At 40.6% G+C, this 20,575-nt stretch overlaps 1 protein-coding gene across 2 annotated transcripts; it reads left to right on the plus strand.

Annotated features, from left to right (window-relative positions):
• Positions 1–513: 513 nt before the first annotated feature.
• LOC149288784 (protein FAM131B-like) lies at positions 514–10,032 on the plus strand. 2 transcript variants are annotated; one of them, XM_089491555.1, is made up of 7 exons: positions 514–597; positions 1,306–1,308; positions 5,932–5,964; positions 7,223–7,316; positions 7,412–7,597; positions 8,648–8,779; positions 9,647–10,032. In XM_089491555.1, exons 4-7 carry the CDS (start codon positions 7,229–7,231, stop codon positions 10,030–10,032), a joined length of 792 nt encoding a protein of 263 aa, XP_089347681.1. In that variant the 5' UTR covers positions 514–597; positions 1,306–1,308; positions 5,932–5,964; positions 7,223–7,228. The 2 variants fall into 2 exon arrangements, with proteins under 2 accessions (XP_089347681.1, XP_089347682.1); XM_089491556.1 differs by lacking the exons at positions 1,306–1,308; positions 5,932–5,964.
• Positions 10,033–20,575: the final 10,543 nt, after the last annotated feature.

The following is a 20,575-nucleotide window of genomic DNA, read 5'->3' on the forward strand; positions in this document are numbered from 1 at the left end:
AGTTTTACTTTACTGAGAGGGAAGTAGACAAGTGGAACATCCTCCCAGCAGAAGGGGAAGAGCCTAATACAGTGAGGGCATGTAAACATGTATGTGATAGACATATGGCTCCTAAATCTAAGACGAGACTGTATTGACTATGCTAAATAATATAGGGCTATAGGGGTGGCATCACTTGGACGAAACATAAATTGCACCCTCTAAACATAAGGAGGAAATAACCCTCAGAAGATCTGTCATTTTAGTCTTTACTTCGAAAGTTTAATCACATATAAATTACACTGAAGCTTTTTCGGTTTCTATGGCAACAATGTATCAGTGCCTGCTTTTGTATCACATGACATTCCTGGCAAAAAAAAAAAAAATATGATGAATGAGGCAACATTTATTATTCCAATTATTCCAGTATTCTGTTTATTGGGTTATAACAGCATAAGTGGAACAGCACCTTTAATTCTATGAATAATCCCAAATCCCCGTCTATCCGCAGGCGGTGAAGGGGCAACTCTGGACTGGAAGGGGTTAAAGGATGCCGACCAAGGAACCACGGAAAACAGCTCTGTCCATGGAAGCAGCACCCACCGACCATCCAACGAGGTACTTTCTGCACCCCGAATCTGCTGGGTCCTCCCCCTTCTGCCATAATCAGGGGCAATTGGTTCCCAGGAGGGGATCTAACGATTGGATGCTCTCCCCCGTCTCTCCCCCTGAGATTCTCCATCCCGCTCTAGCGTGCCGTTTATTGTATCGCTTCTCGTCTTGCTGAATGTTGTTTATTCGGAGCTTTTGGCTTTGCAGGCCCGGGAGATGCCTCCTATCCTCCTGTGCCGGGTATTGATCCAGTGTTTGTTGTTAAGTCAGCACAGCGGGGAGGTGACCATCTTGAATTTGTCGTTTCACCTTCAGAGAAGATATTCTGAATTTAGACCCAGCTGGGGCTCTAACCTCGCGTTACTCTGTTTTATGCTCAAGGAGAAAAATCATTATTATGGATACATTTCTCTATCGTTCCGCCCGATACAATGTATACCCCCGGCTCCTCCGCCTGAATTCTGTTGGACGCAGGTTATTAAAGCAATGGATCCATCAGCTGGTTTTGTGGCACGATGTGGCTGAGATTATGAGTTATGGATCACTTGCGAGCAAAGCTCAGGAAAGTTCTTCCGTTTGAGAAGTTGGAGCATTTTCTGGGTTTTTTTAGCGGAAAGGGTTAAAGCCCAGTTCTTAGAAATGTGTTGGCCGGTGAGGCCCTGCTATGTCTATGACATGATAGAAATAATAGTATAACGTGGTCAGCAGAGTAAGCAGGTTAAATGTCCTCTAGAACCCTGTGATACCCTCATACCCAACAAACATTCTGAGCTACTAGATAAGATGGGCATCATGGGGAGGAAAGAGGGACACAGGGGAGAAAAGAGGGGCACAGGGAGGAAAGAGGGGCACAGGGGAGGAAAGAGAGGAACAAGGGAGGAAAGAGGGGCACAGGGGAGGAAAGAAGGCTGTCAGGGGAGGAAAGAGGGGCACAGGGGAGGAAAGGAGGCATCATAGGGAGGAAAGAGGGCCATCACAGGAGGAAAGAGGGCAACAGGGGAGTAAAGGGGGGATCATGGGGAGGAAAGAGGGCCATCACTGGAGGAAAGAGGGCCATCACTGGAGGAAAGAGGGGCACAGGGGAGGAAAGAGGGACACCAGGGGAAGGATGAGGGGCATCAGAGATTTGGAACTGGTTCTACTAAAGAGTGACAATTGACATTGGACCCACCTAAAGGAAAGGCTGTTGTGCAGGGCCCGGACGGGCGATGGTGGGGTGGCCCTGACCACAGCTGCCTGACGACATCAGTACGGGAGCTGAAAACGCAGCGCGTGGCTGGGTATATTCCCCCGCTGGCCGCACACTGCAGCACCCGATCTGCCGCCGTTGGCCAACGGCCCACTGGCCACTTAATTGCCATCTTCCATGAGGTTCAAACTGAAGGACCGTTATGTGTGTTCGCGACAAAGAACATTTGTATAAATATACATAAATATCAGGACAAATCAATCGGGTACTAAATATCGGTGCGTCCGGCTGTAACGAGCTAAAATAATTTATGGGAACCTCCAATCAATAAGGCGATCAATCACCCCGATGGGAGAAGGTCGTCCAACGCAGCAAGTCCAACGCGGAACGTGACTTCCATGTTAGAATATCTCTGCATTTTACCAGGGGAATCCCGGCCAACATCACATATTGTACTTTATTTTTTTCCTAATTATGATTTTTTGTTATATTCTCCCCGTTAGCGTCTAGGCACTCGGGACGTGAGCCGCCATCTTTGTTTACGTCTGTAAATTATTAATAGGCCTTGTGCGGGAGATTAATTATTTAGCCAATAATTACTGCGCATCCAAGGGAGAATTATTTCCCCGGGGTATATTTACGCCTCTGTATACCCCATGGCGATTAGCGCTTGACAATGACATTAACAGATTATAGACTTTTTGCACCAAAAAATATATATATTTTTTTTCATACCAAAGAAGGAATTAATGTATCGTTGAAAGTTACTATTTTTTATTTTAGGTGATTATTTCCCTTTAAAAGTAGCTCTAAAGACCGAAATAACCCCAGAATAACTCCAGAAGCTTTTAGTCCTTGGAAATAATTAAATGTTCCATTTCTCATCTCAGATTGACGTCTGAACCGGCGGACAATGGGCCATTGTAATTAGGATCATATCTCGCTAACGAACATCATTTAAAGCTCATCATTTGGAGAGCGGAGACCCGGTGCTGGAATGTGACGCGTAGATAACAGACCTGAAAATGAGCAAATTATAGGGAAACGGAGTCATAAAATGATATTTTTTTATTTATTTCCGCGGACAGCGCGATGAATCCGTGTGCCTGTGAGATCGCCACGGCCAGTGACATCACCGCATTGTGTGTTTCTTTGTGCGGTGCGTGTGTTGGGCTGTTGATACACGCGTGAAATGAGTCACCGTAACACAGATGATAGCCGTATATAAATGCCAAGAGGCCTCTCGAGTAAACTCACTCCTACGATCCAACGTTTATACATTCAGAGCGCATTCGGCACGTATTCTGCATCCTTACCGCTTAAATCCCCCAATCCCTGCGCCTAATATTCCATATATAATATAAATAATATATAATGTATATACACGGGCTACCATTCAAAGGTTAGGGGGTCACTTAGCTTGGAAAACAAGGACATTTCTGGCTGTAACATAATTAAAAAAAGGGTTTCTAACCATCAATTAGCCTTTTACACTTAAACTTGGGTCAGCGAACACAACGTGCCATTGGAACACAGGAGTGATGGGAGTGATAAAGGGCCATTGGAACACAGGAGTGATGGGAGTGATAAAGGTCTATTGGAACACAGGAGGGATGGGAGCGATAAAGGGCCATTGGAACACAGGAGTGATGGGAGTGATAAACGGCCATTGGGACACAGGAGTGATGGGAGTGATAAAGGGCCATTGGGACACAGGAGTGATGGGAGTGATAAAGGGCCACTGGAACACAGGAGTGGTGGGAGTGATAAAGGGCCATTGGAACACAGGAGTGATGGGAGTGATAAAGGGCCATTGGAACACAGGAGTGATGGGAGTGATAAAGGGCCATTGGAACACAGGAGTGATGGGAGTGATAAAGGGCCATTGGAACACAGGAGTGATGGGAGTGATAAATTTGACTAAATTCTAGATATTCTCAGAATTCAACGTCCCCAACGATTATATCATAAGGTCGACATTTCTAAATTTGTATGAGCGGCGTTTAAGCGAACACGTTATAAATTCAGGGTGCCGTCCCGGTCACGCGGGAGCTTTTATCAATGTTCTCGTTATTTGTTTTCCAGAAATATTGTTTTTTAATGTGAATTTGTAATCAAAGTGCCAACATGCATGTAGATACACCCGCCAGTCCTGTTATCTTTTATGCTGTTCTCACCCATGTGCTCTTGCTGGAGTGACAGGGGTCCATTAATTAGATTCTAAGAACACACTAACGATGGAAGGATACCTTGTCTGTTTAACTGAAACTCTCATCACGCCCAGCCGGCTAGCGTCTTGATTTATCATAGGAGTTTTAGAATGAACATTTCCAGTGCCTGTCCAATAGGCCCCTGTATGAGTCTGCAGCCGACTCCTTCCTATTCCACTTTAATGATATCTGAGCTCACTATTGGTCGTTTTCTCCCTGCCATATCACAGGTGGAATCACTGCTTGAATACTGGTGACATTATTCAGAATACCCCCCCAACATGTCATGGTTTCCATAATGTCACTTGGCAGAACCATCCAGTTGCCACCATAAGAGAGACCCTACAATAGATACTTTGTAATTAAAAGGGTAAAAGAGCTGATTTATGAGGCTTCCAGGCATTTTCCTGCGCATTTGCGGAGTTAACCAATTCATGTGATTGGAGTCTTAGGAGTTAATACTTTTTATTGAGTCACTTAAGCTTTCTTTCGAGACCTCAGAGGTCTCTTCTTCAATGTAAGACCAGTCCGTGTTTATTCTGGTTCCTTGTATCACTGGCTTTTTATTAACTAATATAATCCGATCAACACAACCAGCTTATTCCTCCCCTGATTGATTTTCAGCATGGCCCCCAAGGAGAGCACAAGTCCACAATCCCAGCCCCGTACGCTGAGCCCAGAGGCTGACGTCCTGCAGACGGCCATCGCAGTGTCATTAAGATGTAAACGGCATCACTTCCAGGCCCTTTCTGCTCTCCCACCTACGCGGAGTGCTGCAGCGTGATACTATATTATATATATTTCTGGTGTCGCCTGTATTTACCAAACAGAGAGATTGTCTTCCTGTATTTTATTTATGTGATTAGTGGTAGGTAAGTGGAACGGCCTCCCAGCAGAAGTGGTAGAGTGTAATACAGTGAGGGTATTAAACACTCATGGGATAGACATACGGCTCCAGAATCGGAGAACGAGACCAACGACTGATTAAGGTTTGAGTCTCTACAGCAGGAGAAACGGCAACTAGATGGGGCGGAACGGGTCTAAGGCTGTCCAATTAGAGGCTGGCCAATGACGTGGCAGACGTGGCACTTTAAGGCCAGCAGCCGCCGGGCGATGTAAGTGCTGCTGATGTTTGGATATGCGCGGCCGTACTTGGCGTTTTTATGCTCACTGGAGGGGCAGATGGGGTGATTATGGGGCATTGTCGTTCTGTTGCTGCCCTGCGCGCCAGGTAGTCAGTCCCGGCTTGCATCTCAATCACTAGCCCCGGTACATGCATAATGAATATCCATTCTCCGCGTGGCAAATGCTGGGTAATTAGCTCTTCTCTCAACGCCAACCAATGAACCAAAAATCCCTAATGAGGAGAGACTCGGCATCATAGTTGATGCTATTCTCACTGCCAAAATCCCTGCTTGAATACAGGTGACTTCATTCAAAATATCCCACAATTCATCATGTTTTTGTAAGGCCCTCATTAGAATGGAGTCTTTATGGTGGTGGTGATGATGTCATCAGAGCGTGCAGGGCGATGATCTGGCATCGCCGGCAGGTTATCTCCTATGTTAGAAAGCAAATGCATGCAGAGGGGTGAGATGCTTGAAACCACAGGACAGGGCCTTGCCATAGTGCCCAGAACACGTTACACCAGCTCTCCGGCCCCCGTGGCGTGTAAGTGAATGTAAGCCGTGCGCACAAACACGATGAATGAACCCTATAGAACGTTATCATCCACACCTCCATAACCTTGCAGTCCTATCGTTTACGTGTCGGAAAGTAAGACTATGCCATGGTGGCTGGGTGTGATGAGAGTTGCATTGTCATAAAAGATTTAGTGATCAGAAGGGCCGGTCTCCTCCTCTGTCTCGCTGTCTCTTCCTGTTGTGATGTCTCTTTGTGCTGCTATGTGTCTCATGCGTTGCCGTTCTCCCTCTCTCTCAGACCCGAACAGACTTCTCCTGGGACGGGATCAATGTGAGTGCTGAGTCTCATTGCCTTCCCACACACTTGTCCTCTCTCATGCACTCTAACACAAGATCTAAACCATACCGTCGAACCGCCCCTATCACTCTCGTTGCTCTGTGCTGTACGCTCTCATTCATGCCCTCTCGCACAAGATCTAATCTACATCCTTTAAATCCTCCTGATTCTCATTCACTCTCTTTCAAGCTCAAACCTGTATTATTTCCTTCCCAATGACGGTCTTTTGCACTCTCTTACTCTCTCTGACTCTCATTCTTACTGACATGTCTCATGTAGCCTCCTAGGCGCTCTGGGATCCTGGCTATGTTGTTCTCTCTTCTTTCTGCCTGTCTCTTAAACTCTCTTCATCTAGGCTGCACTCTCTCACTCACCTTAACTCTCTCACTCATCCATTGCTTCTGAACTACACTTTCTGTCTCATTGTTTTCTAGAATTGACTCCAGTTCTTTCTTTTAACCCTTCTCCTTCCTCCATTTATTTGGGGAATATTTTCAATTATATATATTTTTCTTACTGTTATCAATTACACATTTTTACTTAAAATATATTTTTTTAAATTATTGTTTCTTTTATATTTAAAATAATATATTTATTTTCATCTATTTCATCCTCTCTGCCTATTATCTAAACATAATTATAATTTTTTTCTCCATGTCCATATGGTAACCCCAACTTTATTAACGTTTCTGGTGAAACCAACCACCTACCATTAATGGTCATGTCCCTAATAAAAAAAAAATAATTACTTTCTCTGTCTAGAACTCCTTAAATTTGATCAAATTTGCCATTCGATGTCATTGAACTCTAGTGAAGAAATATATTAGTCGATACATTTACTTAACAGCAATGATCCATCATTTCAGGAAGAGCGTCTTCTCTAGAAATTCTCTTCTCTTCAGAAGTCTTCTTCTTCCTGCAAATTCAGGAGAAGAACAAGTAAAAAAAAAATAATTTGTCTCCATATTTTTTTTTTGCACAGGTGTTTTTTTTCCCGTTCCTTCACTTTCTATCATTTCCCTCACACTGGGGATGTCTAAAGCACCTGGCTGTCTCCAGCCCATCATTGACCACTTTCAGGCTCCGTATCCCAACAGATTAGAGTCTCAATCGAGTCTTCCTTTAACATTTGGCAGTCACTCTATCCGTAGGCCGTTATCACACCGCCTGTCTCATCTGTCTCACGCTCTTAATCTTGCTTTCTGAGCTTTTATTTCCTCTCTTTTTTTTTTCCTTTGGATCTGTCTGTCAGCTGTCCATGGAAGACACCACCTCGATCCTTCCTCGATTGAAGAGACACTCCAATGCTTATGGAATTGGCGCTCTCGCCAAATCCTCTGTCAAAGGTACTGTGAGCTCCTCGCTGAAACGGCATCACAAAGTCGTTGCTCCTGCCACGATATTTGTCAAGATTTCTTTATTTTTTATCTTCTCCCCCAAGGTATCTCTCGCTCGATGAAGGATCATGTCACTAAACCAACAGCTTTAGGTTCTGGTCGAGTTGCTCACATGATAGAGTGGCAGAGCTGGGCTCAACAGCCGCCACCGCCCAACGAAAACACCAGGATGGACAGCGACGCGTATTCCGACCTGAGTGATGGAGAGAAGGAAGCTCGGTTCCTGGCAGGTGAGGAGGGTTTTATTCTTCTTCTGTTAAATATATGAAAAAAAGGACCTTGTTTCAAAGTCAATAAGTGACCTGGCATCGTCATAACTGGAGGTACCTGGCGCATTTCAAAGATACGTTTGTGTAATGTATTTTGGTCAGAGGTGGCTCCAGCAGAGTCTTCCCAATACTTTAGATGAGATATTGATGTCATTGAGTAAAGCATTGACTTTCATCGCATCTCTTTTTATTGTACACCCTGAGCTCTCACATTCTAAAAGAAAAAAATATCCCAGTGTGTTTATAGCACTCCCTTCTCCTCAACTGTTACACACATTTAATAATAACCCAATCTGTGTATAGCACCTTCTCTGTCATGTTGTTCGGGTAAGATGCTCTCATCGCTTGCGGCTTGGCACGTAAAGGGTTTAATCACTGTATTTTGCAGGCGTAATCTAACACCCATCACCACATGGCTGTCTCCTTCCCTGCGCGGCGCTCAGCGGAAACGCTCGTCATTCTTAGAAAGCAAAGTCCTCAGATAACATTTCTTAAAGGAACATGGACCTTTAGCATGGGAACCCATTGCCCAGCCAGATAGAACACTAGCCCACGCACACTCACACTTATACTATTGAATGCAAGGATTAATTATTAAATGGTTACTTAAACCACCGGTCTCTCCAAGGGTCCTTGGGTAAACTCGGCAACTCAACTTTTTGGACAAAGAGCCTCCAGTTGTGTTATCATAGAGATTAACTTGATTTCTGTTGAGTAAACTCTGGGAGTCAAGGTAATACAAGTATGTTAGTCAGTCGAGTAGTTGGATGGCTGTCTTGAGCTCAATGGAGTTCTGGTTCAACTCAACTCCTCCTAAGCTGTTGACTTCATGATGTTTAGTTAAAGTAATTCTGCCAATTGAATCAAGTTCACCTGAGTAACTGGACATTCCCGTCATCTCAGCTAAAGCTTTCATGTATGGGCCTCAATGAATCGCAATGGTTCAGGTCATCCGAAACCTCAATGTTTAATGTATTATCAACAATATTGTCTCTTTTTGTGTCTTCCTAGGTGTGATGCAACAATTTGCCATCTCAGAAGCAACTCTCATGGCGTGGTCATCGATGGATGGGGAAGAGGAAAGTGTCAACTCGAACCAAGAAAGACAAAGTGAAACTTACCAAGAACTGCTTGAGAACCAGGGTATGGACCAGCGGAGGGGGTAATGATACATGGAAGCACTTACCATAGGCAGGTCAACCATAGTAAAGATAACACACAAGCCTTGGTGGAGGTCTGTTTAAAGAGCCGGTGAATTCAGCTTTTAGGCATCATTAAAAAACTAGATAAGCAGTGAGCCGGGCAGTTGCAGTACACCGCTCCCTACATGAGGGTATCAGGAGTTAGAATTGACCACCTTTGTAGTGCCAGGAGTTACCTTTCAATGGGAAGGGGGAGTGAAGTGGAAAATAGATGATGGCTATGTTTAACATTATGATTGTTTTTTCCCCATGCTTCTCTCCTATCCTCGTACCTTCTCAACCCAACCATTCTTTATTCTGTCCCTCCTCACACTGTCTCTTCTCATCCTTTTTTCTACTTCTCTCTCCCCTTTCACTATGTTTCTCATAATCCTTTTTCCTCCTCTCTTTCCTTCCCCCCCCCATTCTCACCCATTCCCCTTCCTCCTCCTCTCATTCCCATTCTGTCCAAACTTCTTCCTTTTCTATTTCACCTTCTCACCATTCTCTCCCCCCCCTTCTCCCTCTGCTCCCTCCCCTTCTCGCCATTCTCTCTCCCCTTCTCCCTCTGCTGCCTCCCCTTCTCGCCATTCTCTCTCCCCTTCTCCCTCTGCTCCCTCCCCTTTTTGCCATTCTCTCTCCCCTTCTCCCTCTGCTCCCTCCCCTTCTCGCCATTCTCTCTCCCCTTCACCCTCTGTTACCTCCCCTTCTCGCCATTCTCTCTCCCCTTCACCCTCTGTTACCTCCCCTTCTCGCCATTCTCTCTACCCTTCTCCTGCACCTGTCTCCTCTTTTTGCCATTCTCCTTCCTCCCCTTTTGTGGGTACAGATAACCTTGGCCAGACACACTCCAACTGCTGGCCTCACTCCTATGTGTCACAGGGACTGTACTGTCTTGGCTCTTCTGAGGCTTGGGCCAGCAGCGAGCAGTCTCTTACAGCATCTCCAGCACCCAACGGTGCGGTAACATCAAACCCAGGACCTGAGTCCTTTGAGGAGAGACAGCTTGAGAATATCTGTGAGATTGCCCCTCGGTTGCTACAATCTAAAATCTCCCCTTCAGAAGAGGATGATGCTCTCTGTCACGACCTGCAGTCTCTGTCTCCGCCACGGGAGGAGTGTGACAGCCTCCCGCACAGCCGTAAGGTCTCAGATGTTGCCACTTCTGGCGTCCAATCCGGAGAGGAGGAAGAGGAGCGGGAAATGGAGAACTGAGTCACCGAGGGAAGAAAAAAGGAGGGGGAGAGAGAGAGAGACAGGGACTGCGAGAGACTGCCTGCGCACCACTCATAAAGGTCCCCGTATCATTTATCAAAGTGCACTCAGAAGGAATGGAACTGAAATAAGTGTCCATTTCCCAGTTTTTCCAAACAATTCATTTCAACCAGTTTCCCATGAAACTTACAAGGCTAGCGATATTTAGGGTCTGGTGCCTAAACCTTTCCCTCTTGAGTCCTCCACCAGTTGTAAAAAATGTATAAATGTTTATGAAGATAACACATGAATAACCAATCAGGAAGAGAAGGCCAGGTGCCTTTTGGGAAAATGGAATGTTCTAAGCACAAGAGACACGATGAGATATTATTAATTTTAGCCCAGTGCTCAAAGCTATGTATAAAGTAGCAGGTGTTCGCGGAAGCCACGGTAACAGCCCCGCTCAGCACCCGCCTGCCAGGGCAGGCCAGCCAGGGGTAAAATGGCCCAGGGCTGTCCCTCCATATAGGAATTGGGCCCAGAAAGGGGGAGTTATTGCCCCTCTGCCCCCTAACCCTGCTTAATATACCACATTGTGGCACTCATCTTTAATTTCCTGTTTTCTGCAGCAATTAAAAATAAGATTACAAAGTTTAAAAAAAAAAAAAAAAGCTGTTACCTGAGCTGCCAGTCAGGAATTGGGGGGGGCAGTTAAAAGATTCCAGCTTTTCCCCCAAATATCTTTTAGGTGCCATTTTGTGTTTTTTAAAAAAAAGGAGATATGACCCATACTTTCCATCTCCGGAGGTCTCCCTTGGGGGAAGGAGGAGTTTGAGTGTGTTGGGGGTGGTACATAAAACGTGTGGGAGGAGCTAGCTTGCAATAGCTGTTAAAAGGGGTACCAGAACTCAACCCAAAATCTTCCTGAATTCCCAACGCCTCGGGACTTATCCCATAGAGTTCCAGCGTATGGGTATAACGTTGTGGAGGTTTCAGATTACCCTCAACCCTGGCCTTATTTGCCCCATGTTTGATACAGAGCCCCCGCCACACGGGCTCATGACTTATATCAAGCCTTAGAGCAAATGCACAGTAGATTTAGTAAATGTTACACCAACTAAACCCGGATTCATTATTCGGTGATCCTTCAATCCCATGCAGTAGAGTGATTTTCCATCACCAAAATGGAGCAAAGCAGAAGCACCAAGATTTATTGAAGGAAAAACTCCACTTGCTTTCAACGGGATTCCTTGTCGTTAGCGGTGCTTGTGCTTTGCTTTCTGTGTTTGGTTGATGAGCCCAAGGAAGCCACCATCTTCTTCTTCTTCTTCGGAGCGCCAGGTCTATATCATCCGGGGCCCCAACCTTCTGCGTAATATATGATCTGCAACCATAGAAATGTAGAAAGTGACGGCAGATAAGAACCATACGGCCCACCTAGTCTGCCCAACAGTGCCTGATTTCTACCAGTTGCCACGTTTAGCATTTATTGGTACTAACGCCAAATGGGCTACTGCGCCCGGCACATGGGGTTGCCTGGATTTGAATGTAGGGTGTTCTTAACTTGTACCCAGCCTGGATTTTGCACACCTTGGGATGTTTGGTTCGCCGCTCTCAGACACTTTGATAAATGATGCTCGGAGCGTGAGCGTCAGAGAGGATCATCACCTCCCAAGTCAGAGACACTCACAGTCTGTCTCTCTAACAGACCCGCAGAGATGTCTTGCCTTGTTATCCCTTGGACGTCCGGTATGTCTCCTACCAGAGAGAAGATGTCAAACTTCCACAACCTACAGTGATGAATAATGAAGAAACAAGACGTCTCTTGCACTCTCTTGGAGTAAGCACTGTCACAAGAGACAACCTAAGGAGATGGGTGAAAAGACTGATTTTTAGGGGGGTCTCGCATGCCTTAAAGTGACCTCCCTGAAACCGCCTAAACCATTGCCAATACCCCAGACTATGTTCCTGCCAAAGACCCACAAAGCATCACTTTATTAACCCCTCCCTGCCAAAAGATCCAAAGGGCATTGCTTCAACCCCCTCACTCTATTTGCTGCTTCCCGCAGAGCATTCAGATCCTTGCAACCATTAATTAACACCCCTGCCTGAAAAGACCCCTGGAAATTGCACCCATAACCATTTTTCGACATCATTGCTGCATATCTCAGTTTACTGTTTTTTTTGCCAAAGGGCTACAGAGCATCTCAGCAAGAACCACTTGTCTATCCGGCCATCTGCAGAGCATTCCTTTCAGAACCATTAGATTCACATGGGATCTGTTGGCGGTAAGCCTGGGTCCACATGGGATCTGCTGGTTGCTATCAAACCTTCCAACACACTCATCAGATTTCTTTAACCATTAATAGTGAAGTTTAAAACGTTTAAAGTTTAGACCAGGTACGTCAGCAGGCGCCTCTTCACACTCGCGGGAGTTACCAAAAAAGTGCCAGCTTTACATCGTGGTTCAACCGGCAGAAACATCATGCCAGTTTCCATGGTGTTTGCTCCACATTAACCAATTTCTTTCCAAAATGTCCCTTTGGTAATAACGTTACCAATGATACAAATATGAATACAAATGTTACTACTTAAAAAGACATTTTTGCATCTGCTGCACTAAAATAAAAGTTAACAAATTTTTTTAGGAATGTTCCGCAGACTACCTATAAAAACGCTAAAAATTCTGCCATTATATACATCAATTTATTGGAGTCGAAACTTGCTGATCTGCCCAGAGCCTGTGCGCTTCACAGGTGTGACTAAGCGAAAGGGAAGACGAAAGAGATGAAGAGAGGGAACAGAAAGGATCCTGTGGTGGAGGGATACCTAGATTTTTGCGGTGGGTGTCGTAGGGGTGGGCGCACTCGGGGTATAACCAGAGACTTTCGCAGGGTTCCATTAACTTTAAAGATAACGTTTTGTCCTTCACCTTTTTTTCTATTGTGGACAAGAACTAAATGCAAATATAAAGAGAAACATATGTTGCCCGTGTTCCTTTGTCCTCTTACACGTGTTACATGACCCTGCTGGGGGCTCGGTTTCCAAGAGGGGGTCCGTGTGCCATGTGTGTCAAGGTCACCTTGCTACAAAGTAGTTGGACTTTTGGGTTTAGGGGTCTAGTCCTCTTCTGTCCTCTCCTGCCTGGCCATAATATAAGTCAAGAAGGTTGTATCTTCACCTAGGAGCTCTTTTTGACTCCTGTGTTATCATCACCTTAAAACTCTTTTTGGCCGAGAATGGGGGTTTCAGACAAAAAGACAGCACCTACTCCCCTCCTTAAAGCACGATTCGCATTTTTTTCACATCAAATAAAATACATTCACAAATACAGATTCTGAATCCAAGATTCTCTCCCTGTGCTTTCTAATATTAGGGTATCACTGGCATTATAAATAGATAAAAAATTCTAGTAAAATAATAACATTTGAGTAATCCTAGTGCATCTACATTTCTATAAACAAATGCGCTGCCCAAAGAGAAGTGAAGAGCTAATGTTTAGGGTAAGGAATAAAGCTTTAATTTATAATTTTAGAAAATTACAGATCCAGCCAGAGCAGGCTACCACAAAAGCAGATTTGGCTGCTGCCTCCCAGGAGTCTATGGGACCATCTATAGGATGATAATTTGGATTACAGAGCTTTGCTTAGGATGCCATAAAATCCTAAAGGTCCTCTAGATACAAACACATATGAACCTTTGATTCTTTCAGCTAGTTTAAAGTCAACAGATTTTGGGCAATTTGGATAAATTGGATAATTTTTTTGTATTATGGTATTATTGTGGAAAATGTAAGACTTTTAGTGCTAAAATAAAGCATTACAAGCACATTTTCTTACTACCCAACCCTGCCCCCAAAAAACAAAACAAGGGCACTGTTAGGCTGTAAGTCTTTATTGCCATAAGGCAGAAAAAAAAATAACAGTTTTTGTGATTTTATTAAACCATTTCTGGATAGAATAAATCAGTTTTTTGTCTATAGAACAGTCCCTGATTTTTTTCTGTTACATATATATATATTAAATATTGTATCTTTTGAATTAGTAAATACCTAAAAAGCCAGTGGATCACAATATATTTTAGGGATTTTTCACATAGTAACAGCTTCTTTAATTCACTAAATAAACCTTGTAAGAACTGAATCAATCCCCCCCTTTATATAGGAAACATGAGGTTTGTGAGAAAAGAAAAGATAATAATCACGGAATATCTTAAGTACAACTGCGTAACATTACTCTTGTAAATATTGTACAAAAATGTATAGTACTAGCTGTTTATATGTGTTTATGTACAAATGTTTGATGTAGTTGTTACCATCGCTGGAGAATATTTATATGTACCAGAGCATGAAAGAAGTGCTGGATCATACATGAAATATATGTCAGTGACGTATCACACACACAAATGCTGTATCATGCATATTCTGTATACTGGTGCTGTATAATTCATATTCTGTATACCACTGTTGTATCACACATGTGCTGAACACCAGCAATGAATCATACATGTGCTGTACGCCAGTGCTGTATCATACATGTGCTGTATACCAGTGTTATGTCATATATGTGCTGCATGACAGTGTTGTATCATACATGTGCTGTATACCAGTGTTATATCATATATGTGCTGTATGACAGTGTTGTATCATACATGTGCTGTATACCAGTGTTATATCATATATGTGCTGTATGACAGTGTTGTATCATACATGTGCTGTATACCAGTGTTATATCATATATGTGCTGTATGACAGTGTTGTATCATACATGTTCTGTATACCAGTGCTGTTTCATGTGTGTCCCACATTATCCATGTAGAATGGATCAGTGAATTATCAGAGGAGGATGTTTCATGTGTGTGATCCCAAAATCTTCTATGTTCTGGTACTTAAACTCAACACTTCAATTAGGCTGATAATGGATTTCAATCCTAAAATACAACACCCATGACCGAGTACATTATCCCCGCAGAAATGTTCAGGTGCAAGAATTTGTGGAACATTTAAATGAATGATTCCAGCTCTGTATAATATCAGTAATGTATAATACTGCTAAATATATCATTACTGTATAATATCAGCTCTGTATAATATCAGTAATGTATAATACTGCTAAATATATCATTACTGTATAATATCAGCTCTGTATAATATCAGTAATGTATAATACTACTAAATATATATATATCATTACTGTATAATATCAGCTCTGTATAATATCAGTAATGTATAATATCAGTAATGTATAATATCAGTAATGTATAATACTGCTAAATATATCATTACTGTATAATATCAGCTCTGTATAATATTAGTAATGTATAATACTACTATATATATCATTACTGTATAATATCAGCTCTCTATAATATCAATAATGTATAATACTACTATATATATATAATTACTGTATAATATCAGCTCTGTATAATATCAGTAATGTATAATACTACTATATATATCATTACTGTATAATATCAGCTCTGTATAATATCAGTAATGTATAATACTGCTTTATGTATATAATTACTGTACAATATCAGCACTGTATAATATCAGTAATGTATAATAGCAGTATGTCAAAAAATGACTGTACACTATCTGCAATGTATATTACTGCTATGTAACATCATTGTGTTACATTATTGCTTTTTAACACCATCAATGTATATTAGTGTTGTGTTATATAACTATTGGATAATATCAGCTCTGTATAATATCAATAATGTATAGTACTGCTAAATATATAATTACTGTATAATATCAGCTCTGTATAATATCAATAATGTATAATACTACTATATATATATCATTACTGTATAATATCAGCTCTGTATATCAGTAATGTATAAAAATGTTATATATACCATTACTGTATAATATCAGCTCTCTATAATATTAATAATGTATAATACTACTATCTATATATCATTACTGTATAATATCAGCTCTGTATAATATCAATAATGTATAATACTACTATATATATATCATTACTGTATAATATCAGCTCTGTATAATATCAGTAATGTATAAAACTGCTATATATACCATTACTGTATAATATCAGCTCTCTATAATATCAGTAATGTATAATACTACTATATATATATCATTACTGTATAATATCAGCTCTGTATAATATCAGTAATGTATAATACTGCTATATACATCATTACTGTATAATATCAGCACTGTATCATATCAGTAATGTATAATACTGCTAAATATACCATTACTGTAAATTATCAGCTCTGTATCAGTAATGTATAATACTACTATAAATAACTGTATACCATCAGCTCTGTATAATATCAATACTCTATAATACTGATATATATATATATATATATATATCATTACTTTATAATATCAGTTCTGTATATCGGTAGTTTATAATAGTGCTATGTTATATCATTATTGCATTAGGTGTCAGTGCCTATAGTATCTGCTCTGTAATGTCAGTGATAGGTAATATCAATGATATATAATAGTACTATGTAATATAATCTGCATATAACATTTGTGATGCATTAGAATGCTATTTAATTTTACTGAATAACACAAGCTGCATATAATATCAGCAACGCGTATAGCTTATATCATTACTATATCATATTGGCGATATATAACAGTGCTATGCTATATTATTTGTGTATAATAACAGTGATTTAAAATAGTGCTATGTTATCTCAGCATTATATGATTTATAGTACAAGCGATTTATAACAGTGCTATGTAATAACAATACGGCTTTATATATATGTTTTCAATACTGCATATGTCAGTGCTGTATAATAGTGCTATGTAATCTCACTACTTTGTATAATATCAGTAATATCACATAGGGTGTACATAATATTGGAAACCCGTAGCAGTGCAGTCTGGCATCAATGTCATATTATATCACTGTTGTATTACTGTATTATATAAGTGCGATATAAAAACACTGCTGTATTCCAGTGCTTTATAATATCACTATAATATTATTATTTCTTGATTTATATAGCTCTATTATATTCTGCAATGCTGTACCATGTCATATTCTAGTTTATTTATTTTATAGCACATCTGCTGTATGATAGCCTTTATTGATTTCAATATTGTATCCGAGGTGTATCAGAGGTGTAGAATTGTGCATTATACATACAGTATCGTTAACCAGTACAGGGAAATATTATTAAAATGCCGTATCGGTGCTGTATTATATTTATAATGCATAAAAGGCAATTATCTGATAGGGATTTATTTCAGTGATATATAATATCATTATTGTCTAATATCTGTGCTATGGTCAGCGCTATGTGTTAGTGCTGTATGTTATCTGTCTAACATAATATAATTTATTATATATATATTATATATTGTATAATATCTGCACAATATCACTGTTCACTGCGTGATATCCGCTCTGTATGGCTGTGCCGAGTATTATTATTATATAAATTGTATAATTTTTAATGCAGTGTAATTATTTTTTGAAGAGGCATTTTGTGCCAAGCCGTGTCATATGTGTATGTTACTGTATGAGTACAGTATATCACCGCTGTATCACAGTTCTTAATAGTCAGTACATTTGGTAAAGATAATACCTAAATGGCATTAGATTGCTAATATGCTCCAGAAGAGACCTAAATCACCTTGAAAGGTTACAGTCTAATGAGATTCAGATTTCATCTTTTACCAAATTATCTTGTTTTCTTTCCACAGCTGGAACAACGTTTAACTAGAAATGTATGTATATATATTAAATACTGTATAGCATAAGTACAGTATAATATTATTAATATATCTCACTTTATAATATCGGAAGGGAATATCACCATACTAACCATATACTATCATCACTGCTATATGAATGCATGATATTTCCACGTGATATCATAACTATGTTATAAAAGTGCTATATATATTTATAAACATACATATATATATATATATATATATATTCATACATATATGTATATACAGTTCTTTTATTATATGTATATATATCTATATATATATATATAGATAGATATATATCTATATATATAGATATATAGTAGTGTTATACAGTACCAATGATCTTTAATAATATAATAAAATGTTTGTATTAACGCTAGTGCTATTTAATATTGTTTATATATTATGGTATATTATATGAATTAGCCATGCGGTATTTAAATAGTACTTTATAAAATCATTATTGTGTAATATGCATACATTATATACTATTCAGTATATAGCACCATCGGCAGAGTCTGTGGCAGATTGGGTCTTTCAATGTTGTTGTAAAAATGGGCATTTTTTTTTTTTTTTTTTTATCATGCTGTATGCGGAAGCGCCCATCTTGCTGCCATATTACATTTTAAATGAGGATAATATCTTAACAGGGGAACTACGTGACTATAAACAATCTTTAGCGCTAGATGCTAATGCCAAGGCTACTAAAAGAATGCAGGAAGTGGCTTATGTACAACTTCCTGTTAGGATTCTGATGTAATCTGCTCTGAGGATAATGGGAAATGAGGGGAAATTTGAATGCAATGCCCTGGGTATGGTTTTCTTGCCCCCCCTTTATCCCCTAACTTTTACAACAAATATTTTCATAACTATCACACTGATTAAAAAGCACAAATCTGTATGACCGACCGACCTTGAATGGAGATTTTATTTTCCACACAAAGGGTAGAATTCCAGAATTTTCATCTGCATTGGAATTCTTTAATGAGAATTGGTTAACTTTATTTATTTTGGTGCAGCCCTGCGATTGGATCTTTTTATCTGGCGATAATTATTTTATCCATATTTGTAGGCTCAAATTAATTTTTTTTTTTATATCATATACAGAAGCCCTTCGGTGCAGTATATAGATTATGAGGTCATCAAGGCGTGCAGACTTCATAATTAAACACAATGAAATTGTTTGTTTAAATCTGAAAGGCTTCCATTTAGTGTAGCCTTGGATGCCGGGTCTACGGGGCGGCAGCCACCCCGCCACAAAACCAGGAAGATCAGGCTCCCCGGTGGGCTGGTTACAAGGGGGGTCTCCGATCGCCCTAACTGTCCCATTTAATGGAGTCTAAGACCTCCATATACTGCTTTAAATGATAGAGAGCACATAGGTGCCACTGCATCCATTTTGGTTTAAATATCATAGATCCTAATTTAAAATGTTCAGATTAATCTAATTTAAAAAAAATTCTATAATAAGTGATCATTAAAACACATTTATTTAGAAATACATTGATATCAACAAAAATCCTTCGTCGGCTTTTCCAAATCCCAGTCTTTCAGCTTCCGGCCCAGTTTATTGGCCCTTTTTACCCGGTCCTGGACTTTAAAGGAGTAATCTTCACGACGCGATACATTGTAATTCAAAGTCGCCTCGGTTATGAAAGCGTTTTTAAAAAATCCCACAAAGCATTGGGAATGGCCAGAATTGTCACTTTAGCGATGCCCACTAGCTACAAAACACAGCATAAACCAGTGAAAAAAAACACCAATTTCACTTAGATAAGGAATCCCATTGAAAGCACTGGAGTTTTTCCTTTATTCACTGGTTTCACATTGTTTTAGAGTTAGATGACCAGTAAGTCTATTCTGGATACTTCCCTTGACTTTGCGTATTCAATACTCTTCAATCAGAGGTTTATGTGCAATGCTCTGCAGATGAGTGGCCGGTTGCAATGTTATTACCTTTGCGGGATTTGATGCAACAACGAATACTTTCTATTGCGAGACGAACTGCCAACGCTCTGCAGAATTTCCTGCCCCCTCCCTGTTTCTGTAGTCGCAACAATCTGCAAATGTCTTCCTAGCTGCAATGCTCTGCGAGGTCCTTTGGCAGAGACAGGGTTAATGTGTATACTGTTTTATGTCTCTTTCTGTAATTTCTTTTTAAATGTTTTTTATTCTATGTTTTTCTTTCTCTGCATCATGCTTCTTTGGATGCCCGATAAATAAATATATATATATGATATGTATGTATATACATATATAAATATATATATATATATATATATGTACACACGCACGCAGGAGTAACTATTTACTGGGTGAGTCTCAGTCAGACAGCATGCGGGACGATGCACGGAATAAAGACCGGAGAAGTGACAGACAAGGTGTCAGTGCCTTATTGCAATGTGTTCACTTGTGCAAAAGATACTATGTATTTAAGGACACGATACAAGCATGGGGGGGGGGGGGCAGATTTTTCCGTTAATGTGAACATCTGCTCTGCTTTGCAAATAACCGCGATGTGAGTTGTCGTTGAGTTGACTTGAGTCGTCAACTGCAGCTATTGGTCGGGTTAACAGTTGAGGTTATGGTGTTATTAGATACAAAACAAAAGGGAGAGACATCAACGGTGAGATGGGGTTAGACATGATGGGCAAGCGAAAGAGTAAGGCAAGCAAAGGCAACCTAAAGCACTTTGGATTCCTTTTTTAATTGCATCTTTATCTCCAAAAAGGTGACCTCATCACCCTAAAATAACTTTGATGTCACACAACCCATAGTGTACATTTTAAGTTAATGTATCTAAATTTTGGTGGACAGTGGTGGATTTATCTTGGTGCCACC

The sequence above is a fragment of the Sceloporus occidentalis genome, unplaced genomic scaffold (assembly GCF_023333645.1).
Source record: "Sceloporus occidentalis isolate IW3139 unplaced genomic scaffold, rSceOcc1.0.p SCAF_50, whole genome shotgun sequence".
NCBI lineage: Eukaryota > Metazoa > Chordata > Lepidosauria > Squamata > Phrynosomatidae > Sceloporus > Sceloporus occidentalis.